The following is a 27,564-nucleotide window of genomic DNA, read 5'->3' as shown; positions in this document are numbered from 1 at the left end:
AGACACGAGATTAACCGCCGCTAAAGCCCCAGCGCAACGCAGGGCCCCGCCCGGCCTGTCAGCGCCGTCTCTCCGCCTGACTGACAGGTGCCGGGGGCCTCGCTCCCCGTCGGCCTCCGTGCGCGGGATTAAGCCTGAGCCCCGCCGACAAGCTGGCTGGGGCCCCGGGGGAGCGGGCCGCTCGGGGGACGGGGCTTCAGCGCCGGCCACCGCCTGTCACCGGCCACGCCGCTGGCGGAGGCTCTGCACAGAGCCCGTGTTCCTGGGAGCGGAGCGAGGTGCCCCGTGGCGGGGCTGCTGGGGGCCCCCGACCCCGCGCTCCCCCACCCCAGCGGCCCACTGCCGCCACCCACAAGCCGCCACCCCTGCGCCCACGCCGGGGAGGTGACGGGCCTGTGGGAGACATCACAGGCCGGGAACGCTTCCGGAAGACAGCCTCTTTATTTGCGCCGGGGGATGCCAGGGGCTCAGACATGGGCAGCCCGCGGGGGGTTTCCGCACAGGTCCTCATCATCTGGCAGGGTCCGGGGTGCGTGGTGCCGGCCTGGGCCATCCTTGCCGGGCGCTCGGCGTCAGTCCAGTGTCCTGCCCAAGATGAGGGTCAGTGTGGGGCGGCCTGCGTCCCCACACCCACCCACACGGAGGGCCCCTGGGGGTAGGATGAGACAGCAGGCGAGGGCGGCCCTGCGCCATCAGGTGGGCATCGTTGTTAGAAATGCCCGGAGTCGATGAGGCTCCTCAGAGGCCGTCACAGGCTTTGTGAGGAAACCAGTGTCTGAGTGCCTAGGAGAGGCCGGGGCCTGGCGCGCTAACCCTCGGCCGCGGCTCAGCCTGACGCATCAGATGCCTGCAGGCATCTTCTGTGCGCTCACGGCTCTGTCCACAGCCCCCCGGGGCCCTGGGGACCCCAACCCAGGAGGGGGTGAGGGCCGGGTGAAGCCCTCCAGCTGACAGGCAGAAAGGCCCGGACCACAGGCACCCTGTAGGCCAGGGGCAAGAAGGGGTTTCCTCCAAGAAGAGGCTCAGGACCAACGGCACACCAGGGCTTCTGGCTGCCCACCCGGCTGGCTGTGCCAAGCCTAACAGAACCAGACTCAGAGTCTGCTTTCTGAGCAGAGGGAAGGGACCTGGCAGCCCTGGGCGGGGCAGGCCGGGGGATGGGTGGGGGGGGGCTGCTTCCCCACCCTGTGTCCCCACCCCGCCCCCGGGGACAGGCCGTGGGCACACCTGGCCTCCAGACACCCTGCTCGGCAGCAGTCGGGCCGGGGTCTGGAGGGTCCAGTGGAGGTGGGGCCCTCAACGGCCTCCCTTCTCAGCTATTTCTCTGGCCACAGTGGCCCGGGCGCAGGGCCCACCTGCCTGAGGTCACCTGCAGCTGGAGAGCAGTTGGCGGTGGCACCCAGCCCCCCTCAAACACAGGACCGGCCCCGCACGCACACCTGGCCATGGGGGCAGCAGCGGGCCGAGCGCCCTGGGCTGTGGATGGCCGCCTAGCCTCAGCAGCCGGTCACCGTGGGGTCCAGGCCGGAGCGCTTGGAGATGCGGAGCTTGGCCACCTCCTCCGCACAGGTGGGGTGGATGCCCACTGTCCGCATCAGCTGCTGGTAGGAGGCCCCACACCTGCACGCCGGGACGGGGGTGGAGGGTGAGTTAGTGCAGGGAGGCAATGTTTGCACACCCATCCGCCCCCCAGAAGAAGTTACCAATGGCAGGACTTGGGGGAGGGCCCGGAAGTCAGTCTCCTCACTGCCCTCCAGCCCCGGCCCCCACCCTCTTCTCCAGCCAGCAACCAGGAACACCTGCCATCTCCACCTCCCACCTGCCGGCCTGGCCCCCTACTGCCCCCTGCTGCCCCCAGGCCCACATGGCCCTCCGTGAGTCCAGCCTGCTCCCCTCTGCCCTCCTGCCTCTGACAGCCCTCACCAGCTGCCCGGCCCCTTCACTCCCAGCCCCGCTGGACCGGCCACAGCACGGGTCCCGGGACCCCACTGCGGGTCTGGCCCCAGAGGATGTGTGCCCGCTAGGCGGCCCTCCCGGTACATGCGATGCCAAGCTGCTCCCGACCGCCTGGGCACTCATTCTGAGCAGAGAAGACCCACAGGGACCCCTTGGCCAGTCGAGGACACAAGCCTGTCCCAGAGATGAACATGGCCACACCCCAGGTGACTGGACCTGGCCCGTCGGGTGGATGCTGTCTGAAAACACCACTCCACGGACGAGTGGCCTGACACAGCAGACTCGACAGCCGAGTGGCCTGCGAGTGGCGTATCGCTGACATTCCCGTGGACTCACTTGATCCCCAGGGCAAATCCCTGAATAACTTCGCCTGCGTTGGGGCCGAGGAAGTGCAGGCCCAGCACTGGCTGCGGGGGCTCCCGCAGACACACCATCTGAAAGGCACATGGTCAGTGGGGGTGGCGGGGCCTGCGTGCCCAGGCCAGGCCCACAGGGGGCTCCCGCAGACACACCACCTGAAAGGCACATGGTCAGCGGGGGTGGCGGGGCCTGCGTGCCCAGGCCAGGCCCACAGGGGGCTCCCGCAGACACACCACCTGAAAGGCACATGGTCAGTGGGGGTGGCGGGGCCTGCGTGCCCAGGCCAGGCCCACAGGGGGCTCCCGCAGACACACCACCTGAAAGGCACATGGTCAGCGGGGGTGGCGGGGGCCTGTGTGCCCAGGCCAGGCCCACAGGGACGCTCACCTTTATGTAGCACTGAGATGCATCCCGCTGGGGGACAGTGAACTCCAGTGGTTTATAGAAAGCGTGGTAAACCTGGGCACCAAGACAGGGATTCCCGGGTCAGTGGCTGCAGCACAACAAGCCCCGGGATCTCCTCGAGCTGGTCAGGCTGTGGGTGCGGCGGGGGAGCCGCAACCACCCACTGGGCCTGCAGGCTGCGATGCGGGCCGAGGACAAGGCCCCGCTGGCCTGGAGGCAGCCTGCGCCCCTGGGCACCGCAGCCTGTGGCCAGGCCCGAAACCCTGGTGAGCTGCGGCAGCAAGGCAGGCTGCCCTCTGACCTGCCTCAGAGCCCGGGGCACAGAGCAGGCCTGGGCACCACCCAGGCGGACGCTGCCCAGGCTGGCACTGGAGGGGGGCCAGCTGCCTGTCCTGTCTCCCTGGGGCCCCCAGTGCTCTCCAGGGCCCTCACTCCAGCCAGCAGGGGGGCAGGCACAGCCCCCACTGACTGCCGGACAAAGGCTTTCAGCGCCCGAGAAGGGCCGACAGGGTGGTTGGGGCTGCGGCCGCGTAAAAAATGAGCAGGGCGCTCACATGTGCTGCACAGCCATTATTAATTAATGCAGCTTCAGAGAATATTGTTCTAACGAAGACAGGATTGAAAAGAAAACAAACAAAGGGCATTTGGCCATTCAACATTGTGAAACATAAAACAACATCACGGAATGCCACGACACATGTCCCAGGGCCCTTGTGATGAATTAAACAAAAATAGCAAATAAAGCACAGTTGATGGAGGACGGGGCAGGCCCTGGAGCCCAGGGCTCGCTCCCAGAGGGAAGCTGGCCACGCTGGTGGCCACGTGGGGTCCAGTGTCTCCCGGCCCGCCTCCAAGCTGCAGCCAAAGCAGACCCCAGAGGCACCCGTCTGGTGACCAAGCCCTCCCTCTGGGTGACGCCTATGCTGGGCTGGCAGAGGCCCGTGAGGACCAGAAGTGGGCAGGAGGGCAGCTGGGGAGGCAGGCAGAGGGCAGGAGGAGACTTTCCAGATGGAGGGAGACACATACCCCACTGAGGGGGCCGCTGCTCCAAGGCCCCCTGGTCCCTGCCATGCCTGCCGACACCCCCAACCTGTCACACCTGTTGTGCGGGGCCCCATGCCGCCCTGCTGCGCCTCAGGCCCCGGGAAGCAAGGCTCCAATATTCCTGCTTGCCCTCTGGCGTCTGTGGGGGTGGCCGTCACTAGGGTGGGGGCCACAGGGGCCTGCATGCTGCCCCCCCAGGCCTGGACTCACCTCCACGTATTCTTCTCCGTGGCAAGCCACGGCTGCCTCCTCTGACAGCCCCACGCAGCCATATTCCAGCGGGGTGAAGACGGTCGTGGGGACCTGGAGGGCAGACCTGCATCAGGCAGGCTCCTGGGGGCCCAGGGCGAAGACCCCCCAGGGACAGCGAGTGTCCGGTCATGCATGCATGCTTGCACACACACACATGCTCACACACGCACACGCTTGCACACACACACACGCTCACACGCACATGCCCCCAGAAGGAGCTGCAGCCTTGCGCAGGCTGGGCATGGCTGTGGCGAGCAAAGGCACTCACGCTGCCGTAGTCCATCAGGTCTGAGGTCTGGCCGCTCAGCCGCTGGGCCAGGAGCCGCCCGGCCATGATGGCCGTGGGCGTCAGCTCCGGCCGCCCCTGGAAGCAGGGAGCACAGGTTACTCCAGCACGGCCCATGGTGGGGGTGCCGCCTTCCCGAGACCCCCCAGATGCGGGTTGCCTCTGTTGCTCTTGCGTGCTCCCCTCTGTCCCACCCTGGAGAGCTGCCAGTCTCCCTGGAAGAGGGGGTGGGCTGCTAACAAGCCTGGCCACACCAGCCACGCTGGCCAGACCAGTGGCACCTCCCACATCCACAGGGGCTTCTCTCGGGACCCTGCTTCATGCCAGTGCCCTTGGAGAGCGTTCCCACAGCAAAGCCCATGTGAGACCCGCCGCCATTCACTAGATCCCACTGACTGGGGTTCGGGCTAAGACAGGCCCAAGGAGCACCCGTGGGCCCCGACACACAGCTGGTCTGGCACACCAAGCCCAGGACAGCCCGGATGGGACCGCGTTCCGTGGAGGCCCCTGCCCTGGGGCAGGGCTACCACAGCCCCGTGTCCCCTCACGCGCTAGCCTGGGACTGGGGGCTGATCACCCACAGCAGCGGGAAACACCTGCGACTGACGTTCTGGAAATGACAGGGATCGGCAGCGAGAAAGCACCCCACCCGCCTGACTGACACACACGTGGCCCACACAGCACACACGTCTTCCTGAGCCACGGTGCCCTTGCTGGACCCTGGGGGTGAATGCCTCTGACTGCTGAGTGACTTTTAGTCATGACTTTTAATCAATGGTCTTCCCAGGTGTCTCAGTGGTAAAGAACCTGCCTGCCAATGCAGGAGATGTAGGAGACACAGGTTCAGTCCCTGGGTCAGGAAGATCTCCTGGAGGAGAAAATGGCAACCCCTCCAGTACTCTTGCCTGGGGAATCCAATGGACAGAGGAGCCTGGCGGGCTGCAGTCCATGGGGTCACAGAGTCCAACACGACTTAGCGACTGGGCACACACGCGTGTTTTAATTAACACACAGCACTGCCTAAGCAGCCAGGCCCCGGGGCAGCGAGCATGCATGAAGCTTCGTCCACAGCACTGGGCTGACAGGGTGGCCAGGGTCAGAGGGACAAGGAGCAGGGAGCGCCGGCCGTACCTCTGCCACATCGCCGATGGCATAGATGTGGGGGACGGAGGTGGTTTCCTGGGCATCAACGAGGATCTTCCCAGTGACGGGGTTCGTATGCACACCAGCCTTTTCCAAATTCAGACTTGCGGTTTCTGGAACTCGGCCTGAAGGACACAGAGCAAGGTGGAAGGTTTCCATGAGAGGTTCTGATCAAGATTCCGGGTTTATTTAAAGCGCTTTGCAGAAAGTCCACTTAGAATTGGTGAGACGCCAAGCACTGACAGTGCCACGGGCCTCAGACATGTATGCATACACACACGTGTGTGCGCGTGTGTGCGCATGCACCTGCATGCACATGCATGTACGCATACACACATGTACGTGCACACACCCGCACGTACATGTGCACACACGTGCAAACACGCTGCACAGGTGCTCACATGCACGTGCATGCACATGCTGCACAGGTACATGTGTGCATGTGCGTGCACATGTGCACGTACACGCACTACACCCATACAGTTTGCACATACACACATGCAATGTGTACACTCACTTTTTATGTACACACGCATGTGTGAGTACATGCACACATACATGTCTATGCACGCACACACACATCCGCACAGAAAATGAAAGGACAGTGCAAGAACAGGAGGAAGTGGGGCGTATGTGCAGAGTCTGGAATAAGAAACCCTAAACACAGCCTATGATACAACTTTGGTTTTTTAAATTATACACAGTTAATAGTCATACATATTCAAAAAATAAACGTGGAAAAAAACCCCTATAACCGGTGAACCACCAAAAGGGCTTATTGGTTTTTTGTTTTAATTTTTTACTTTTTATTTTCAAAAATATTTACTTATTTGGCTGCGCCAGATTGTCTTTGCAGCACGTGGGATATTTAGTTACGGTACGCAGCATCTTGGTTGTGGCACATGGAATTTAGTTCCTTGACCAGGGATCGAACCTGTGTCCCCTGCATCGGCAGGTGGATTCTCAACCACTGGACCACCAGGGAAGTCCACAAAGGTGCCTGTGGTAACAGATAACTCGCTGGGGAGACCTGGGGGGCCACCCTGGAACTGTACCTCTGCAGGTCACGTCGCAGCAAGTGAGATGACGTGTCACTCAAAGAGGACGTTCAAGCCCCATAACGCTGACTTTGTGCGGGAGAGCTGTGATTTCTTTCGAAGGTGCCTGGCTCTGACAACAGAATCGTGTAGAAGCAGCAGCCAAGCGCGATGTGCCCCCAGCCCCCGACCGGATCCCTAAGCCCTCCCCACTGACGGCTGCGCGTCAAGGGCCAGGCCCCCCAGGTCACGTGGCGGAGCGGCGCGGGAGAAGGGCCAGGCCCCAGGTCACATGGCGGAGCAGCGCGGGAGAAGCGCCAGGCCCCAGGTCACATGGCGGAGCGGCGCGGGAAAAGGGCCAGCCTGGCTGCACACACAGCCCGATGGGGCCACGCAGCCTTCGAGGCATAAGCCTGAGGGCAACTCGGAAACTCCAGCCCATCCCTGCGTGCACCCCTTGGTGGGTCAGGGCGTCTCAGGGGCCCTGAGGTGGCCTCCCTGGTCCGGGGCGTCCCCCCAACACTCCTGGAGTCCCTGCCCTCTACCTGCCAGGTCACCCCACCTGCCACAAAGCTGCATGTGCAGGATAGGCGGTGCCTCATGTCCCCAGCCCCTGGCAAGGACGTCCGTCCCCGATGCCCGAGGAGGGTGAGCCGATCCAGAGGAGGCAGATGGTGCGCTCAACCGCGTCCTGCCCAGGGTCCAGGACAGACCCCCGCTGCCGGCAGCCCCAGCTTGAGGCGTCCAGGGCTGGCAGGCACAGCCACCCGTCCTGGGGGGCCATCAGCTTGTGGACTCCACCCTTGGAGAGAGGCCTGGAGGGGCACTGCTGGGCAGACACCCCAGCACTGCCAGCCGGTGTGCTCACAGCCTGGGGCCTCGTTCAGACGACAAGGCCTCTTTGAGCGGGGGTGGCGGTGGGGGGGCAGTGGGCACCCCGTCTTCCCGGGACTGGGCGGGGGATCCGGAGGCGGGAGGCTCGGCTTCAAAGGCACAGATCCCACAGCTCCCACGGCTCAGGCCCCCGGGGTCGGCAGGGGCTGGTGGAGCCAGGGAGGGGAGCCTTAAGTCTCCAGCTGCTGTCCCCGCGGGAAGTCAAAACACAGGCTCAGCTAAACCTCCTTCTCAGCGATGACTCCGGCTTGGCCCCAGGGATCAGGGGCTGAGGGCTGGCGCCCTTCTCCAGCAGACCAGACACGGGCCCACTAGGACAGGAGGGCCCCGCCTCTGACCACACCGATGCTGGCGCTCCAGCTCTGATGGAGGCCCATGAGCCTGCAGAGTGTGATGTGCCACCTGCCAACATCCTGCCCAGGGCCTGGGGGCCCAGCGGGCACCTGGGAATGGGTTGGGCCGTGCTCCAGCAAGGAAGAAGTGGGCCCCACGGGTGGGATGGGGGGTATCAGTGCTGCAGGCAGGGGCTCCTCAATCAGCCCCTGGGTTCCTCCCCAGGTCCTGGGCCGAGCTTCCCAGTACACTGGGCCGGGCTGATGAGCCACAGGCAAAGCGGGCCACACCCGGGCCAGGCACTCCGACACGGCCACGCTGCCCCCAGCTCACCCCTGCACCCCGCCCGGCTGGTCACAGGAGGTCAACAGCGCTTCTTCCCGGGCCTGTGGTAACCATGGTAACTGCACACCTTGCAGAGACTAACAAACCACATCTCAGGTCCCCGAAGAAACAGAGATAAACTTGAAGGCAGAAGCAGGAGATGGCGGCCATGTTGGCCCCCGTGGTCCATTTTGAAACCAGGATTTTATAGGACGTGCTGCCTACGTAAGTGGGAAAGTATGTGGAATGTGTAAGCCAGGCCACGGGTACAGAGAATAGCGCTGGACAATGCCGGGTGGCGCGCTTCCAGGACCGACAGTGGAGGAAGGGAGGCCCTGGACAGGGGTCACAGAGGGTGGACGGGCCCCGGCCTCCGCCGCACTGCCCCGTGTTCTCCGAGCCGGGGGTCACGCTCCCCGTCAAACAGGCCTGGAGCCCCAGAGGCAGATGGAGACGGAGAACGGGTGGGGCGGGGGGCCCAGCGGCCGGCTGCTCGGACGCCCGCTTGGACCAGGCTGGGCTTGAATGGCAGTGGTCATGCCATCCTCCATGGCCTCCCCAAGGGCAGGCAGTCCTCCCCAGTGACGGCTCACACGCCGCCCCATCCAGCCCGCAGGCCGCCCGCTCCTCACCCCGGCGTGGGGTTGGCAGCTGGTCCCTGGGGGAGGCCCTTCCAGACAGGCGGCCCCCTTGCTCTGCACTCTGCTCCTTGTCAGGGTGGGGAGCTGTGAAGGTTCAACGTGCGCTTCTTCAATGAGTAGTAAAACGCAGTGTCCTTTGGCCACATGTCAGCGAGCTGGGCTTCCTCCTGAGAATGACTGATCCGGCCTTTTTTGTCCATTTATATGATCCCGTGAGCGTCTTCCTTGGAACATGCGTGACTTGCTACCGCGGTTGCAACAAATGAGCGCACTGAGACCCCAGCCCCCCTGCCTTGGGGCTGCCCCTCGCCTGCTGGCCAGAGTCCCTCAGGGGGACCTCATGACCCTCGCAGCTTGGATGACCACCCAGGACAGAGCTCTTGGTGGGCTGGGCCAGGCCAGCCTCCTCTGGTGGCACTGAGGGAACCACCTGCTGGCTGTCGTGACCTGCTCCGCGCACCCGGGGACGCAGAGGAGCAGACGTGCCCCGTCACAGGAAGACGGGCCTCCCTGCAACCTCCCGCCTCCATGGAGCCCACGTGCTGGTGCGCAGGGCATCCCGCGACAAGGGTGGACTTCAGGGCCGGCAGGGGCATGACAGGTGAGCGCGGGCTGTGGTTGGACAAACCGGGGAGGCCACACGGTCAGTCCTGGGCGCGGCGCTGGAGGCTGGGCAGGGGCCCAGGCTGGAGGCCCGGTCAGGCTATGGTGGGGCCCCCACCTGGAGAAGAGAGCCCCACTCGGGTGTCCTGCAGCCGCAGCAGGATGCGGTTCCGGGGGCTGGCCGGGTGGCTGCCCCAGCGGGCTGCATCACTGCTCAGACCTCCAGCCTCCGGGTGGAGGCCTTGGACGGGCCCCGGCCGCAGCCAACCTCGGCCCCTCGGGCCCGGCACGGTCTCCTTGGGCCAGCCTTCATCCCGGGCTGCAGTCTACGTGCGCACCAGCGTGGGGACAGTGCTCAGAGTGGCTGGGGCCTTCAGGATGGGGGTCGGCCAGAGGGGGTTGGCTGGGACCCACAGGCTTGCTTCCCCCGATGCTAGAGGCTCCCACGTGACACAGGTGAATGGCAAGAGCCCGCTGCAAAGAAAAAGCCTGAAGAAAAAGCGCCGGCTTCGGGGGCTGACTGCCCATGGCGCCCCGCTGCTTCACCACCTGTGGGTGGGGCTCCTCTGGCCTGAGCCTTCCTCCAGCCTGGACACTGAGCCATGCCTGGAGGCCGCTGATTATGGGGGGCAGGGGGGAGGGCGCTGGGGACTGTTTTGGCTCCGGGTTTTCCCGAGGCCAAGGTGCTCAGGCTGTTTTTAAAAACAAGAAGAAGTCACAGCGAAGCCAAGGGTCCCTGCTCAGAGGTGTCCACTGGGCTCGCCAGTCCCACTCCACGCACCGCCTCCCCAGCCGGGATCCAGGCCACAAGTGGTTAACTGTGGCGGCCGGAGCCTGCGGGGCGGGCTGACTGTCTTCACTCATCACAGTAATCGGCGCATCTGCAGACAGGAAATCCTCCTCCCCAGCTCCCGGCCTGTTATCTAAGACACCTGGTGTGAGCGGGTGATTCACAGACAAACAATGAGCCGGCCCCCTGCACAGCAATTAACTGCTTTAGCTGCTAATGTGCTTAATCCACCTTGTGGGGATCAAGGCTGCGCCGCGGAAGAGGCTGGCAGGCTGCAGGCCAGCCCACTCTGGTGTCCGCGGGTGTCCACGGGCACGAGCCGAAGCCCGCCCTTCTCATCTGTGACACATCGGGTCCGGTGGGCGCCCGGGCGGACCCAGGGTCTGCCAGCTCCCGGCCGGCCGTGGTGTTCGGACCCCTGGGACCACCCTTTATCGCACGCAGAAGTAATGCCCGGTTCCAGGCTCTCCAGGTAAAGGGCAGAGAACGTTCCGGTTGCTGAAACGGGACGTGGCTCCTGGATGTTTACAAAACCCGCTGCGAGCCGTGCCCCGCCAGCACTTGCCCGCGGCTGGGAGGCGTGCCGGGAACCGCAGCGCCGCCTCGGGAAGCAAGGTCAGAGGCCAAGGACTGTGAAAAGCCCCCACCCCCGGCATCAATCACACCAGCAGACCGTCTGGGGGATGCCAGTTTTGAAAATACAGAAAACAAAACGGACTCCTGGTGGGGGAGGGCTCCCAGGGCCTCACCCTGTAGCCCACCAGGGCCGTCTGGATGCAGCGAGGACCCCGAGGGCCCGGGGGGAGGGGTGGGGTGCAGGCGAGGGGCCAGGCAGGAGGCGGGTGCAGCCCCCTCGGCCTTTAGAACCAAGCTGCAAACGACAGCCATCAGTTTACCTCTCCGGGTCTGAACACTCAGACGGCCCTTCACAGCGTTCATCAAACAAACCCCCTTTAGGTCTACTCTCTCGATTCGATCAAGAACATTTCCTCTGGTAATTTAGCGAATCTTGGCCAAGAGTTCGCTCCGGGGCGTCTCAGATCTTTGCGTCATTCCTAAAACCTGCTCCCATCAAGCTTCAACAGCCAGGCGCTGACCGCTCTGGGCTTTATCTCGTTTTCGGATTTCCACCCGTTCTGAGCATTTCGGAAGCAGTAGGCTTCTCAGAAGTACACCCCACCCCAGCCCCACCTCAGGGCACGTGGGGACCTGGGCAGCTGGGGTGGAAAAGCGTGGGAGGCAGGCCCTCTGAGGGCTCAGTGGACATGTCGAGAGCTGTGGAGCCGGATGTGGGGTCTGATGGGCACAGAGACTCAGAAGCCAGGCCCGGGGGAAGGGGGTGAGAGGCCCGCGGGCTGGAGACACGGAGGGGAGACCCTGATTGCCTCTAGGTGTAACGTGCACACAGACGGGTCGCGAGAACGGGTTCCAAACACGCAGGCCACAGGCCCCAAGGCAGGAGGGTGTCCCGGCAGGTGGGCCCAGCACCCTCTGTGCAGGGAACCCCTGGGGCAGGCCCGCCTGCCACGGCTCTGGGCTCCAAGCTGTGCCCTCAGGGCCTCTCCCCTCTAGGCTGGCCGTCCTGGGCCCTGCAGGGGCCCCAACGCCCTCCGCAGGGTCAGCCGGGTGCAGGGGGCCCAAACCTGGGAGTGTGTCCCACACGGTCACCCATGAGCTCTCTGCATTGCCGCCCGGGGGGCGCGGGGAGGGACAGGGAGGGGTCCAGACACCCGACAGCAGGGAAGGGGGCACCTGGGCCCCGGGGCATGCACGTCCTCACCTATGGCCCAGAGCACCGTGTCAAAGGTGCCCACGTCCTTCCGGTCCGAGGTGAGGTCCACCCAGGTGACGCGGAGCTGCTGGCCTGGGAGCTTCTCTACCCTCTCGGGGGCGCAGCCCCGCAGGATCCGGGTGCCTTGGCCAGCCATGTGCTCGGTGACCAGCGAAGCCATTTGCTGCAGAGGGTGGAAAGGGTGCGGGGTGAGGGCCCGGCGCTGGGGGGAGGGGGGCCCGCAGAGACGACCTGCCTGAGCCGGACGTCCGGGGGTGGGGGCAGGCCTCACGCCCCGCTCTGGGGACCCTGCTCTCTGCGGAGCTGAGGACTAACCCGGCAGAGATTCTGGCACCCCCTGCCCCCCCAAGTCTGCGGGCCCAGGCCCCTGGCCTGGGGTATGTGTGACCTCTGGACACTTCTTAGACATTAATGAACTGAGTCTTCCCTGAAGGGGCTGAGACCCGCCCTGGGCTCTGTCTGCCAGGTTCTGCCAGGCGCGGCGGCCAGGTAGCTGTGAGCAGATGTGGGCACCTCTGCCCCCCTTCTCATTCCTGCGGGCCTCTGTCTCTCAGGCCCTCTCTGCCTGCATCCAGCCCGAGGCTCGAGGCCGTCCCCGGACGTGTGTGCCAGAGGCGGGCACTCGGGCATCTGTCCAGGGGGTGACAGGACCTCGGCGGGTGCATCGCCCCGGAGCCCACCCACCGTCCTGCTGCGCAGACACTTGGTGTTCTGACAGCGATAACCCAGACGTGGGCTTTAAAGTGACATCTCTTCCAAGGGATTTTGGCTTAAAAAGAAAGTACATGTGCTCATCACGTGGGCACGTCCATTGTCAGCAAGGGTGCCCGCGCCCCAGGCTGGGAGGCTGTGGGGCCGCCTGCGTGGTGGACGGGGAGGCCATGCGGCCGCAGGGCCTGGCTCGGCTTGGCGTCCTGTCCGTCCTGTGTATGGTGGCCAGGCTGCCGTCACCCACGACGGTCACGCAGGGCCTCTCTCCCCACCACGCTGGCCCTGGAGAGACACACCCCTCGGGCCCCAGAGGCTCAGCAAGGGAGCTGGGATGGCACGGCTGCCCACGCTTGCCGGCCGCTGCCCTCCCAGTTTGGGGCTGGCCGCTGTGTCCGCTGTGAGCTGACCCTTGCTGCCACCCGCCAATATGTGTCTATGTCGCCAACGGTCTCCTCACTCGACTTGAGGGCCGGTTTCTAAAGACTGAGACCTCGGTGCCAGTCCACACCTGTCCCCGCCCAGGTAGGGGGGTGGGAAAGCCCCCTCACGACAGCAGGGACACGGGTGGGGGCGCCGGCCTGGCGTTACCTGGTCGAAGGCCCGGAGGGGCACGCTGCGTATCATGACAGTGGTGTCCAAGCCGAGCCCGGTGAGGAGGCCCGCGCACTCCAGGGCTACGTCTGCCAGGCAGCTAAGGAGTACTAACGATGCTGACGTTGGGGCCGGGCAGCAAGACCCCCATGCCCCGCCAGAAGCCCACACCCCACCCGTCCCCACCAGCCCAGAGGAGGCTCCGACCCGGCTGCAGAGACCACCCCCCTGGTGCCATCTTAGACATACGTCGAGGGCCAGGTGGGGGCTCCATGCACGGGCGCCTTCCACGCACCTGGAGGCTCACCCGGGCCACATGGGGATGGTCGGGAGCCAGCGCCCGGGCCTCACACCTCTGTCTCCCCTGCCGTCACCCCTCCGGGCCCCCTGTCTTACTGTTCCATCTGAAGGAACTGGCCAGAGGGGGCTGGTCTCCAGGGAGGACCACCTGCCTCAAGGCTGTGTCCAGCTGCCTGGCCAGTGAGCGGCTCAGGAAGAGCCTCCCGGAAGCCCCAGACTCAGAGGTCAACCTCAGAGTGTCCCCTGAGCACAGAGGACAGAGTGGGCCTTTATAGGTCGCAGGGGGCAGCCCCCACGGGAGGGGCGAGGGCGGGGGCCGGACCCGAGCGTCCACTCTCGGGACGGTGGGCAGCGCCGTCCGTCTGTCCATCGCCTGCATGCAGCAAAGGATACAGCTGGCCCCAACAACCAACCTGTTGGAGGGACAGACAGAGATACATGGGTCACATGGTCACAGGCCGTGAGCTGCCCCCAGGTCTCCGAGGGCCGGGCCTCGTGCGGGCGCCCGGCAGCTGCTGCGTACTGTCCGACAGGCCACCCCGAAGGATGACAGCCCCCCCAGGGCTCCTGCCACAGTGACAGCCAGCTGCTGGATCGGGGAACTGCCTGGTGGCGAGGGAGGGGCGGCTGGTGACAGACCAGCGTGTCCAGGGACGGGCCCACAGGCAGGACCGACGTGGACCAAGCCCAGGCGTTGCAAGCTTCTCCTTGACTCCCACTGGACCCTGACGCCAGGCTGCAGACAACCAGGGAGGTGCGGACGTGGGCAGTAACGCTCCGGGGCCACGGAGGCCGGGCGGAGGGCCAAGGCCTACCTGCCCCAAGTCCCCGCATGCAGAGGCTGGGAGAGTCAGCACGGCCAGCAGAGAGCGGCCACGGGACCCAGCAGACCTCCCGTTACACACCCTGTGTGCATACACATCTGAGCATACGTAAACACACGTACACACACCTGAGCACACGTGCACACACATGCTTGCACACGTGCACCGAACTGAACCTGAGCGCAGACTCCCCGCCCAGGCAGTGTGTGGGTGGGCTTGTCAGATCACCCTCAGCCTTTGAACGAGAAGAGGTGACGCGGGGGAGGATCAGCAGATGTCAGCTTGATCCCGGCAGGTACTAATGATATAATTCCATTTCAAACAGACACTCATCCCAGGAGGACTGCCGCTGGCGCCCTGTGGGGAGCTGTTGGCACTCAGCTTCCTCGGGACGGGTCGGGGCCGGGGGCGTCTATGTGGGTGAGTGGGGAGAGCTTGGCATGTGAAGCACACACACAGGCACACGCACATGGGGCATGTATGCAGGCATGCACACACGGGGCACACATATGCACATGTACACAGGGCATACATGCAGGCACATGCAGGCACACGCACACGGAGCACACATGGAGACACACACGGGGCACACACACATGGGGCACACGCAGGCACACACACACAGGGCACACGCAGGCATGTGCACACGGAGCACACATGGAGACACACACGGGGCACACACACACGGGGCACACACAGGCACACGCACACAGAGCACACATGGAGGCACGCACACAGGGTGCACACACTTGGGGCACACACAGGCACACGCACATGGAGCACACATGGAGGCACGCACACAGGGCGCACACACATGGGGCACACGCAGGCACGCGCACACACAGGCACATGCACACGGAACATACATGGAGACACACGCAGGGCACACACATGGGGCACACACAGGCACACGCACACGGGGCACACATGGAGACACACACGGAACATGCACACACGGGGCACACACACGGGGCACACACACAGGCACGTGCACACAGAGCACACGCAGGCACGTGCACACGGGGCACACACACACGGGGCACACACAGGCACGCACACACAGGCAGGAGCACATGGGGCACACGCACACAGGGCACACACGCAGGCACGCGCACATGTCCACACGTGGGCACACACACACGGGGCACACACAGGCACGCACACACAGGCAGGAGCACATGGGGCACACGCACACAGGGCACACACGCAGGCACGCGCACATGTCCACACGTGGGTACACACAACACAAGATGGCCTGCTCTCCCTCCGTCTGGACGTGAACGGCGAAGGGACAAGCCTTCCTTCAAGACAGAAACTGCAAGGCTTGGGCTGTCTTGAATATCCTGCCCCGACGCAAGAACCAGTGAAGGGCGTGCGTGCAGACCTCGTGGTGTTGCCCTGTGCCCTGCCAGGGCGCCCACGGCCTGCGCGGCTGAGCCATGCAGGCCCGGGGAGCCTACTGACCACCCACTGCGCGGTCGGGCCGTCCAAGTCTTCCTGTCTCCACAGAGCAGACTCTGGTGGGGGGTCTGCAGCCTGAAGCCCACAGCCCAGCTCCAGGCAGAGCAGCAACGTGGTCTGATTTTGGCAAAGGCGTTTTGTTTCCGCAGCTCCTGAGCATGCTCCCGAGCCCTGCACAGGCAGGTGGGGAGTGGGCGTGCGTGAGGGTCCCCCCAAGCCCTGGGTGTCCCACTCCCACCTCAAGGTCACGGGGCCCCGCTCCCAGGCTGCTGGCTCCAAGCCACCAAAAGTGGGTGCATCAGGAGAGCACGTCCTTGACCAAGTGTGGGCGGGAGAAACCTCCCAGGGGGAGGGCGTGTGCTGGCGCCCATGGTCACCTTGGTCTCCTCAACGGGGTTGGTTTTCACTCCACCCCTGGCCCCCAGTTCATCAAATAAGCAATTCATTATCAAACAACAATTATCTGAAAAAGGCAGGATCCAAGGTCTTAACCAGAGAACTCCCTTCAGGAGGACTCGATGAGAAAACACCCAAACCAGGGCTGGACTCCAGCGCTGGGGGCCGGCGGGTCTGAGCTGCGGGTGGGCTTTGCTGGCCCCTGAGGACACCCTGTCCCGGGTGAGGCCAAGGCTGGTGCCTGGCAGGTGCCCGCGGCAGGCCCTGGGGGCGGGGCGGGCCTCCAAGGCCTGTGCCCCGGGGTCCCGCGGCTGCGTGTGTGTTCGGGCAGCCCCCGTGTACCCCTGGGCGCTGCCAACACAGCACGCCGAGGTGTAGCTGCTGCAGGCTTACCCTGATCACGGGCTGGCCGCTGCCTCACATCTGGAGGCGGAGGAAGCAGCAACAAAGCTTCCCCAGGTGTGAAGCCCCGGTTTAAGGAGCTCTCCACCTGCCTCTCGGGTCTGAAGGCCCCAGTCCGCACCCGGGGGGGGCGGGGGGCACCCACACAGCGCGAGGGCCCACGGCCACCCCGCCAGCGCAGGCAACGCTGAGGCCCTGCAGGCAGGGGCCCCGGGAGCAGCTGGACATGGGCTGTCCAGAGGGCTCCCAGACCCCTGGGGCAAAGCAGGTGGGTCACCCGTGGAGGCTGCTGGCCACCCCGTCTCATGAAGGTGACCCTGAGGGCGGTCCACACAGGGAGGAGCTGACCAGCGGAGGCCCCGCAGCTGCAGGCTGAGGCGAGGCTGGGCATGCTGGGCACCCTGCTGGCCGGCTGGCCCCCTGGATGGGCCCCGGGACACAGCCCGCCTGGCTTCGCGAGGCCTCCAGGGCGGGGGCAGCCCTCGGGCCCATATTCATTTCAGCTCCATTTTAAAGGCGAGTTAAAATAAACACCAGGAATATTTATAAGGCAAATAAATCTGGTAGAAACAGCCCCTCAGAGTGTGAGTGGAGGCCCCCAGCCCGGCCAGAGCTGATAAAATACAGAAATGCTACTGTCGGCCCTCCGGCTTATTTTGACTGCGCGCAGGAATGTAACGAGTAAACAGTGCCTCCGTATCACACTGTTACAACTTGCATTCACAGCTCGGCACAAAAGCTGCGTTTCACAGAAGCATCGTTCGGGGATGTATCTCCAGCTTAATTTTTTAAAAAAAAACCATTTCCTCACATAAATCATGCTCAGAACGGAATGGGTGACTGATACATTGCAAACACTTTTTTTCCTTAAACAATAACATACCTAGATTCCTTCTAAACGAAAGAGCTAAAAAAAAAAAAGTCTTCTAAATGGTTTGGTTTTTTTTTTCCTGAAGAAAATAAACACTTTGCTGACCCCGATATCTGGGGCTGTCTTCCCTGGCCGCGCACGCCCCGGGCCCAGCACGTGGTCAGCAGGGCGCCATGCGGGGCCCTGCACCCGGACCTTTCCGTGCCCAGGCCCCGGCGAGCCGCAGGCAGTGAGGGCACCAGACGGCGGCCCCTCTTGGTGGCTGGACTCGGCATTCAGAAGGCAAAGTGGGAATAACAAACGAAAGAAAACGAACACACGGGAACGGAGTCAACGAAAGACCAAGATTCAGAGAGCGCTGGCGCTGGGCAGACGCGACCGAGCCACAGTGGTGGCCTCGGCCAGGACACAGGCCCCACGCCATGAGCCAGCATCCAGGCGGCTGCGCCGTGAAGGCCACCAGCCACAGTCTCCACGGCCCTCCGCGGACCTGCGTCACCCCCAGAAACCCACGCCCAAGAAAACGACGCAGGTCCAAAGCCTGCCAGACGGGACCCGGAACAGGGCCAGAGCAGGGTGGTGCCCCCTCGGAGGGGCTTCCAGGCCGACCGCAGGCGCTTGTGGTGGGTGCCTGGGGCCCCGTCCTCACGCAGGCAAGCTGCAGACGCCCACCAAGGCCCTGGGACCCACAGGAAATCCAGGGCTTTTGTCAAAAACCATCTTGCTGGGGGGGAGGCTCTCCTGAACATGCAATAAATCTAACAGCAATTAAGCGTAAAAGAGCCTAAGCCACACTTAAAAAACCCAAAACACTGGTACGTTACTGGAGTTAAAAGACACGACAAGCCGAAAAAATCTGCAATTGTAAACAACATGAGATTTCAGCTCTGACAGCAAAGCTGTGGGCACATAAGAAAGAGGAAAGCAGAGGGCAGTGCCAGGGCAGGGCAGCCCTGCTTAGAGCCACACACGCTCAGGGCCACACACTCACAGCCACTCACAGACACACACGCTCAGAGCCACACACAGACACACACGGCAGCCCTGCTCACAGCCACACAGGCTCACAGCCACTCAGACACACACGCTCAGAGCCACACACAGACACACATGCTCAGGGCCCCACACGCTCACAGCCACTTACAGACACACACGGCAGCCCTGCTCACAGCCACACACACAGATACACAAACTCACACAGATGCTCACTGACACACATGCTCAGAGACACACATGCTCACAGCCACACACACAGAGATACACACGCTCACTGATATACATGTTCAGTCACACATGCTCACAGACACACAGTCTTACATAGACACAGCTCACAGACACACACGCTCACACACACATGTTCACACACACATGCTCACAGACATGCTCACACTTGCACACTTCACAGACACACATGCTCACACTCATACAACATGCTCAGATATACTCTCACAGGCACACTCAGACACACGCTCATGCTCATAGACACACAGGCTCACAGACAGACACATTCACTGACACACATGCTTACACAGATCCACAGTGTCACTGACACACACACAGAGCCACACACATTCACACTCACAGCCACACATTCAAAACCCACACTTAGACACCCACACTCGTTTTAAACAGCTAGTGCTGCTGCTAAGTCGCTTCAGTCGTGTCCGACACCAAAGATGACATAACAGCAAATGCAAAAGAAACCACACCACATTTAACCTACTAGTTAGAGATAAGAGAATTAGCCCAGATACTACGGAGTAAACAGATAATGTGGTAAACGTGACAGAAAATTATATCCTACTTCAGGCGGAAGCGCCCGGCACAGCTGGAGCCTGTGGAGGAGGCGGCAGCGCGACCCGGGCTGTAGACGGGAGCGGCCGAGGGGCCCCACCTGGCAGAGGAGGCCCGGTCCCTTCGGCCCACGAGACAGCGCCCACCTGGGACTGCAGTTCTCAACTGGACACAGCCCCGGCCGTGCACACGGCGCGGAAGAAGCCAGGGATGGTCAGGACCCGCACACGGGGCTTCTCTGCAGCCAGTCCGACCAGGGAAGAGAAAGGGGGCTGGGGGCTCTTAGGAGCCCCTCGCGAAGGGCTGCACCTGGGCCTGAAAGGGCGCCTCGTGAGGCCAGGACAGTGAGGACGTGCAGAGCGCACGGCCCGGCACGCACACACGCTCATGTGTTCACACACAGGCACACAGGCTCACACACAGGCACACACACATGTGCGCGCACACACACAGGCACTCACACACAGGCACACACACACAGGCGTGCACACACTCACACCAGGCGCACCCACATACGCTCACACACAGGCATGCACACACGCTCATACACAGGCGTGTGCACACACACATGTGCACACACATAGGCGCACACAGGCGCACACGTGTGCACACACACGTTCACACACAGGAGCACACACGCTCACACACAGGCATGCACACATGTGCACACACAGGCTCACACACAGGAGCACACAGGCTCACACCAGGCGCGCGCACGCACACACACAGGCACACACACGTGCTCACACATGCTCACACACAGGAGCACACACACAGGCACACACACATGCTCACACACAGGCACACATGTGTGCACACACACGCTCACACCAGGCGCACACACACACATGCTTGCACACAGGCACATACACGTGTGCACACACACGCTCACACACATGCTCGCACACAGGCACACACCCACACGCTCACACACAGGCACACACATACACGATCACACAGGCGCACACACATGCTCACACACAGGCACACACCAGGTGCACACACACACGCTCACAACAGGCACACACACACACCAGGCGCGCACACACACGCTCACACACAGGCACACACACGTGTGCACACACACACCAGGCATGCACACACGCTCACACACAGGCACACCCACACACGCTCACACACAGGCACACACATGCTCACACAAGGCGTGCAACACACACCAGACATACCCACACACGCTCACACACAGGCACGCACACACACTCTCACACACAGGCACACACACATGCTCACACATAGGCGCACATGTGTGCACACACACGCTCACACCAGGCGCGCACACACACGCTCAAACACATGCTCGCACACAGGCACACACCCACACGCAGAGCCTGCACGTGCAGGCCTCGGGCAGCAGGCCTCCCCAGCCCGGCCCTGTGACAGCGAGCCTCTGCCGCCCTCTGGTGGCCTGTCTGGTCCCTGCAAACACAGGTCCCTGAGACGCCCGGCAGCAGTGCCCAGAGCTGGACCCCAGGCTGGGAGTGAGCTGGGCCCCTGGGCCCTGCCGACCTCAGGGGCGCCCAGGACACTAGTGGGGCAGGTGAAAGCGGGACATCTTTCAGGGCTGGAGAGGGGCCAGGCTCCCCCCAGCGGCCCGCGGGAACCCTGATGAATGCCAGGCCTGCGGACAACAGCCACGCCCTGTGACACGGCCCTGGGCAGGAGCAGCCCCGAATGCACGGTGCGGCCCGGCTTTCCGCCTTCCCTTGGTGGGAAGGGACACAGGCTACCCAGCCGCCCTGTGCACAGGGCAGTGGGCCCCAGACACCCCTCAGGCCTTACGTTTTCCCAGGGGATTCCTTCAGCCAGAAGAGGTCATCGCTCGTGATCCCATATTCCAAGGCACCTTCGATCTGTCCAGGAGAAGGGTTGATGTGAGGTGGCATCTCTGGCCCCTAGGGTGCCCAGAGAGGACGCCGGCTCGCAGACACCACCCATGAGCGGCTGCACCTCCCCAGGAGCGGCTCTGGGCCGGGGGCCGGGGGGCTGCAGCCTCTTCCTCCAGCTCTCCAGGACCCCCGGATCAGACCCAGGGCTGGGGGCGGGAGGGGCGAGGCCAGGTGGGCCTGTCCCCAGGGCTCTGGGCTGAAGGCTGGGCAGTCCCTGAGGGAGAGTGCGGTGGGCCCTGCGCCTGGGGGCTGTGCAGGTCACCCCATGCCCCAGCAGGTGGGGCACGTGGGACGTGTGCCCTCCCCGTGGCCCTTGGGAGTCAGAAGTGCTGGAGAGAGGAAACGGATTCCAAACTGTTTACAGTTCCAATTGGCAAAAAAAATAAAGTTTCGTAGGTTTGCTCAAGGGAGACCGAAAGGTCTGGGTAACACAGGGACCAGAACACAGGCAGACTTGGCCGGCAGCGGGGCGAGCAGCCAACGAGTGGCCTCCCCAGGACCCGTGGCTCCCACATCAACCCCCAAAGCCCTTTAGGGGGCAGTGGGGTGAGAGCGGGCCAGTCCGCATGTGGGCAGCCAGGCAGCCGAGCTGATCGCCAAGTCCTGGGAGCCGACCACAGCCGTCAGGGACTTTGAATGCAGCCTTAGTGGGCCCAGCTGCGGGTGGGGGTCACTGATGGTCACTGCTGGGCCCTGCCTGTGTGGTCACTCGGACAAGTGCCCTGCCCTCCTTCGGAGGCCTGTCCAGAGCCACCAGTCACAGCCGCCAGGTCCCCTGCCCTGGAGGCAGCTCTCGCTGGGCGGACCGCAGGGGTTGGGGCGAGGGCTCCGGGGACACTCACGTGCGTGGGGTACCGCGGCCGACCTCCGGTGGCGATGACAATGTGCTCGGCCGAAAGCAGAGTCTGGGAAGAAACCGAGGAAGCCGCGGTCACCCAGGCACCTCGCGCAGGCTCCCCTGTGCCCCGGTCGCAGCCGCTGCCCTGTGGCGCCAGCCCCGCGGCAGCCCCGAGACGGGTCTGAGCACCAGCAGGAGAGCTTCCCAGTTTACACAGCGTCCCCGGGGAGAAGGTCTCCAGAATCCCACAAGGCCATGCTGGGGTGGGCCGCCTGAGCCGCGGGCAGCCTCGCGTGGTCGCTTCCTCTGTCACAGAGGATTGGACCAGCCTGGGCCCCGGAGGGATGTCCTGTCAATCCCAGCGGCACCGATCGCTGGGGACCGCGCAGAGGCTGCGTGAACCCAGGGTCTTCCCACCCTGGCCACAGACCAGCCCCTGGGAGCCCTGGAGGCAGGTGCTCACCTCCTCCCCACCTTTGGAGACACCGCAAACTGTGTGCGTGTCGACAAAGCTGGCCTTGACATTAAAATACTTGACTTTCCTGCAAAATAAAAACAGGATGCTCAAACGTGACCTCAGGGCACCCATGGCTCAGGGACAGGGGGCACGGCTGCCGTCTCCCCAGACACAGGGACCACAGCCGCCATGCAGGGACGTCCCAAGGCCCAGTGCAGCTCCGGTGTGTGGGGACAGAGGCGGCCGGGCCTCTGCTGAGCTCAGTCCTGTCACCTGGACACGCTCCACCAGGAAGAGGAGGCTCTCACATGCACCCAGTACTGTCCCCCCAAAACCCACTGACGTCCTGCTGCCAAGGAAGGGGGCCAGCAGGCAGGGGACTGTGAGGCCAGGCCCCAGGAGGGGTGAGGGGCACCTGGTGCCCAGAAACTGGCTTTCTTTTTTTTAAAAAAAAAACTTCCAAATGGTGCTGTGTCTTTACTTTCTAAATATTTACTTATTTATTTGGCTGTGCCGAGTCTCAGCTGCCGTTTGCAGGGTCTAGGTTCCCCGACCAGGGATTGAACCCGGGCCCCGTGGTGGGAGCATGGAGTCCGCCGCTGGAGCAGAGGGAGTCCTGACGACCGGGCTTTCTGCGCAGTTCTCCCCACCTCCCCAGCCTGGGGAGTCCTCAACACCCACGACCGCCCAGGGCCCGGCGCAGCAGCGGTACCTGTCCTGCAGCTGGACGCGGTGGCCCCAGTTCAGGGACTTCACGTGGTTCTGAACGGCGTCCGCCAGCGTCGCCCTGGTGACACACGCAGCGCCCGGCCGCACGGTTCAGGGCGGGTCCCGGCAGGACGGGCGGCGAAGGGCCCTCCACAGGCGCACCCGGGGCCACGCGCTTCTCAAGGTGGTGGGGGTGGAGGCCGTCCCCGGGCCAGGCGAGGGGCTCCTGACTGGGGGGCCTTGAGCAGACCCCCACCACCTGCTGGGCCTGGCACCCTGAGGTGGGTCCCGGGCGCCATGGGCGCAGCAGGGCCCAGACCCCACCCAGGGGGCAGGCAGCCTCTGCCACCCACCCTGGGAGACAACCAGAAGCCTGGCCCACACGTGGGGGTTAAGGGGCTGCCTGGGGGCTGCAGGGACCCTGGTCCCCCCATCGCCCCTCACCAGTCGTGCGGGGCCTGGGCCACGCCCCAGCCATAGTGGGGGGCGTCGCGGATCATGCCCCCCAGCAGCGCCGCCTGGTGCATCAGCTTCTTGGGGATGCAGCCGACATTCACGCAGGTACCGCCAAGGCCCCACCTGGTGCCTGGGGGGTGGGGGGAGCTCGGGTGAGCCGTCACCCTGCTGACCCCAACTCTGCCAGCCAGCGGGCTGGGCTCAGCCCCTCAGGACTGATGCCCGCCCCCACCCCCAGGACTGGCCTACCTCGGGGGGAAGGTTCCACGTAGTCCAGCACGGCCACCTTCTTCCCCAGCTGGGCGGCTAAGGACGAGGAACAGGCAAGTGAGCACGCTGGGGACCAGTCCACCCGGGGGACTCAGGGGGCCCAGGAGGCCTCTGCCCTCAGCCACGCTGCCCATGGACAGGCACCCGGACTCTCCCTGACCGCCCACCAGAGCAGCGCTGCCCAGCCCACCCCGCCACCCTGCTCCAGGGCAGGCCAGACCTGGGATACCACAGACAGGCCCCTGGCCCCTCTCACTCTCCGCTTTCCCGGACACCATGGGGGGTTCCCATCCACCTACACACAGTACACAGCTGGGCATTGCTGCCTCTTCTCAGGAAAGCGAAGCTCGGGAGTCAAATGGCAGGTCAGCCAGGCCCCGAGATGGGGAGCAGGACCGGACCCCACACTGCACCCCCGCCTGGAGCCCCCTCCGCCCCACGCCCTGCCCCCCAATCCCCTGCCTCCGCTGTCTGCAGATCCCCAAGCTGCGAGCCCCGCATTCTGAGCCCAGGGACCACTGTGGGCTTCCCACTGGCCCTGCTGGGGCACAGCAGTGGCCAGCCCCAGGCCCTGGACCTGAGCCCCGAGGGCATGAGCGTCTGACACCACAAAATACGCTCGACTCATGGCTACCACGATCAGAAGCGAGTATACAAGTCTTCATCAACAAAACCACTTCATTCAGCGATAACCGACGGGACCCCGGCACTGGATTTAAAGGCTGCGGCCGAGGGGACTCCTCAGACACAACCACACCCAGCTTCTGGGCCTGACCAGGACGGGGCAACGGGGACCAGAGTTACTCTCCTGCTCAAAACAACCAAACATCCTGACACAATGTGCAAAATACTGGTTTCAAGAAACTGAACAGAAGAAAACAAAGGTCCGTGATCTCTGGGAGGCAGGAGCGGGCGGACGTGAACCCCAGAAACAGGGGTTCCCCAGGACCCAGCCCGGGAGAGCCGGGCGTTCCCGAGAGGAGGTGGGGTGGAACTGCTGCCCAGTCTCCTGGGGCAGTGGTGGGCTCGGGAAGGTCGTGTCTCCCAGTAGTCAAGCCTGGACTGGGCCCCGCACCAGGCCTGCCTAACAGTCCTCACGCAGAAATTTAGAAAAGACCAGGCTGTCCCTACCTACATCCCAGGACATGCTCTGACACATTTCTAGGAGTACAAAAAAGACCCAGGACCCAGCAAACGAAAATGAACGAGTGTAAGTCACTCCGTCGTGTCCGACCCTTTGTGATCCCATGGACTGTAGCTCACCAAGCTCCTCTGTCCGTGGGATTCTCCACGCAAGAAGACTGGAGCGGGTTGCCACGCCCTCCTCCAGGGGATCTTCCCCACCCAGGGATCAAACCCAGGTCTCCTGCATTGCAGGCAGATTCTTTACCAAGTGAAGCCATCAGGGTAGAGTCCAAAGTGTCTGGCGCTCTAACAAAAATTACCAGGCACACAAAGGAGCAGAAAAATGCAACCAGTCCATGAAGCTGACCAGAATTGACAGGGACGTCAGGATCAGCGGAAAAGAAAGCAAAGCAGGCGTTACAACTGTACCCCACGTGTGCGCAGAGCTAAGAAGCCATGTGAAAGACAGAAAAAAAGTGCCCACGTCAGAGTGTAGCGATGAAACTGCACCCAGCAGCAGGAAATCCAAAATGGGGGGAGCCATGTATGCGTGCGGCTGACGCAGAGGAGACGAACGCGACGTTGTAAAGCAACCGTGCTCCGATAAAAACTGGGGGGAGCCGTGTATGCATGTGGCTGACGCAGAGGAAACGAACTCAACATTGTAAAGCAACCGTGCTCCAATAAAAACACATTTAAAACCTGCCCCACGTGGGGTTCACGGTGGAGCAGACGCCGCAGACTCTTTCATTAGGGAGCCTGCAAACAGGTATGGAAACTATCCACAATGCAGAGAGCTGGGCGAGCTCGGAGAGGAGCCGGATCAGCGGACGCACGTGGACTAGCGTCGCCCCCGTGAAAGAGCGACTGACAGTTGGACAGCGTCATGGATCAGTGAAAACTATGACCCAGCGGTCTCCCCATCCTTTTTGGCACCAGGGGCCGGTTCTGTGGAAGACAACTTTGCCATGGATGGTGTCAGGGGTGGTGTCGGGATGATCCAAGCCCATCACATTTATGGGCACTTTATTCCTATTGCCATGACATCAGCTCCACCTCAGGCATTAGGCCCAGAGGACAGGGAACCCTGACCCACAGACCCACAGATCTCGATGAACTCCGGCAGGAAGAGGATTCAGCACGCACCTGAATTGGCATGCTATCGTTAAACTGCTCAAAAGTAACGGAAAGAGAAAACCCTAAAAGCAAGCAGAGGAGAAAGACGCAACAGAGGAACGAAGATACAAATGGCAGGTTTCTCATCAGAACGGATGCAGGCGCAGACAGGGCAGAGCCCTACGGTCCCCTGTGGGGCAACACGCAGGCGCGGGGCGAAGTCGTCGCCTCTGGGTCGGGGTACTTACGTCTCTGCGTCACGGTCCCCCTTCTGGTGAGCCTCTCCCAGTGGGGAAGAATCCACGCGCGCCCTAGAGCCTGCGCTGCACAAGCAAAGAAGCAACCGCACTGAGAAGCCCCCCAGCAAAGAGCAGCCCCGCTCCTGCAACCAGGAAAAGCCCGGACAATGGACACCAGCACAAACAAGAAACAATAGAAGATAAACTCGGGGGTGACGGTCGCACAACTCTGCGAATGCAAAATCCACCGCATCAGGCAGTTTACACGTGTGATCTACACGGTGTGTGACTTACGTCTCAACAAAGCAGTCTGAAAACCATGAAATAATCAGGGATAAAGCTGACATAAGACGTCAAAGAGCTGTTCATCGAACGGCAAAACCCCGCTGAAAGAGACAAAGAGCACCTGAACGGGAGGCACACCGTATGGCCCCGCTGTTCTACTTCCAGGCGACTCTCCAGCAGACTCACAACACGCATCCACACAGAGACACACGCACACACAAACGTTTCCAACAGCCCAAAACAGGAAACAACCCAGTCCACGGGCGAACGGACCAACCACAGGTGAGATGGACGCAAAGTCCACGCAGCCGCATGAGAAGGCAAGACTTGGATACACGCAGCAACACGGATGATCTCCACATGACGGGGCCCGTGGGAGAGGCGGGAAAGTAAGGATACTCGCAGCACGAGTCCATTGAGACAAAATTTCATAAAATGCAAGGTGATCTACAGCAAGAGAAAGTGGGTCACTGGCTGCCTGGGGAGGGGGACCAGGCCCGCGGCAGAGAGCACGCGTGCGGGGCGCACCCCCAGTCCCCAGAGCTCCACTGCCTTCCCGGAGGCCCTGCCACGCCGGCCGCATGCGGGACGCAGGACACGCACCTTCCTTGGCGCAGGCCAGGCCGCCGGATCCGCCGCCGATCACCAGGAGGTCGTAGCATTGCCGGGCTGCAGGGGTGAGGGGGCATCAGAAGGAAGGACCAGGAGGCGCCACCAGGGAGGCCGCCCGCGTTCCGGGGCGGTCCCGCAGCCACACCCGGCCCTGTGATGGTCTGGGGTGAGCACACGTCCCTCAGCATGCACTGACCCCCGCCACCCACATCGAGAAGGCAAGTGAGCCGCCCTGAGCTCGACGTCACCCAACGTCCTAGTAGGAGCGGGCGGGAAAGCTTCTCTCAAGTCCACCGGTCGGGCCGTGAGGCTCAGCCGCTCCGAGGGCCCGCAGACCCTGG

General features: G+C 63.2%; 1 protein-coding gene across 5 annotated transcripts; it reads right to left on the bottom strand.

Moving 5' to 3' along the window:
• Nucleotides 1-422: 422 nt before the first annotated feature.
• On the bottom strand, nucleotides 423-27,279 carry TXNRD2 (thioredoxin reductase 2; the record flags this gene model as incomplete). 5 transcript variants are annotated; one of them, XM_025267134.3, is given in 17 exon segments in its annotated part: nucleotides 423-585; nucleotides 1,440-1,620; nucleotides 2,293-2,390; nucleotides 2,704-2,775; nucleotides 3,976-4,068; nucleotides 4,286-4,381; nucleotides 5,435-5,571; nucleotides 11,849-12,023; nucleotides 13,160-13,251; nucleotides 13,856-13,875; nucleotides 21,011-21,081; nucleotides 21,960-22,022; nucleotides 22,419-22,497; nucleotides 23,125-23,199; nucleotides 23,565-23,706; nucleotides 23,826-23,882; nucleotides 27,215-27,279. In XM_025267134.3, coding segments are annotated over 16 exon segments (1,459 nt in total), but the record flags the coding sequence as incomplete, so codon positions are not given.
• Between the last annotated feature and the right edge of the window lie 285 nt (nucleotides 27,280-27,564).

This window comes from Bubalus bubalis, chromosome 17, assembly GCF_019923935.1.
Source record: "Bubalus bubalis isolate 160015118507 breed Murrah chromosome 17, NDDB_SH_1, whole genome shotgun sequence".
NCBI lineage: Eukaryota > Metazoa > Chordata > Mammalia > Artiodactyla > Bovidae > Bubalus > Bubalus bubalis.
This window is presented reverse-complemented; position numbering and strand designations above follow the sequence as displayed.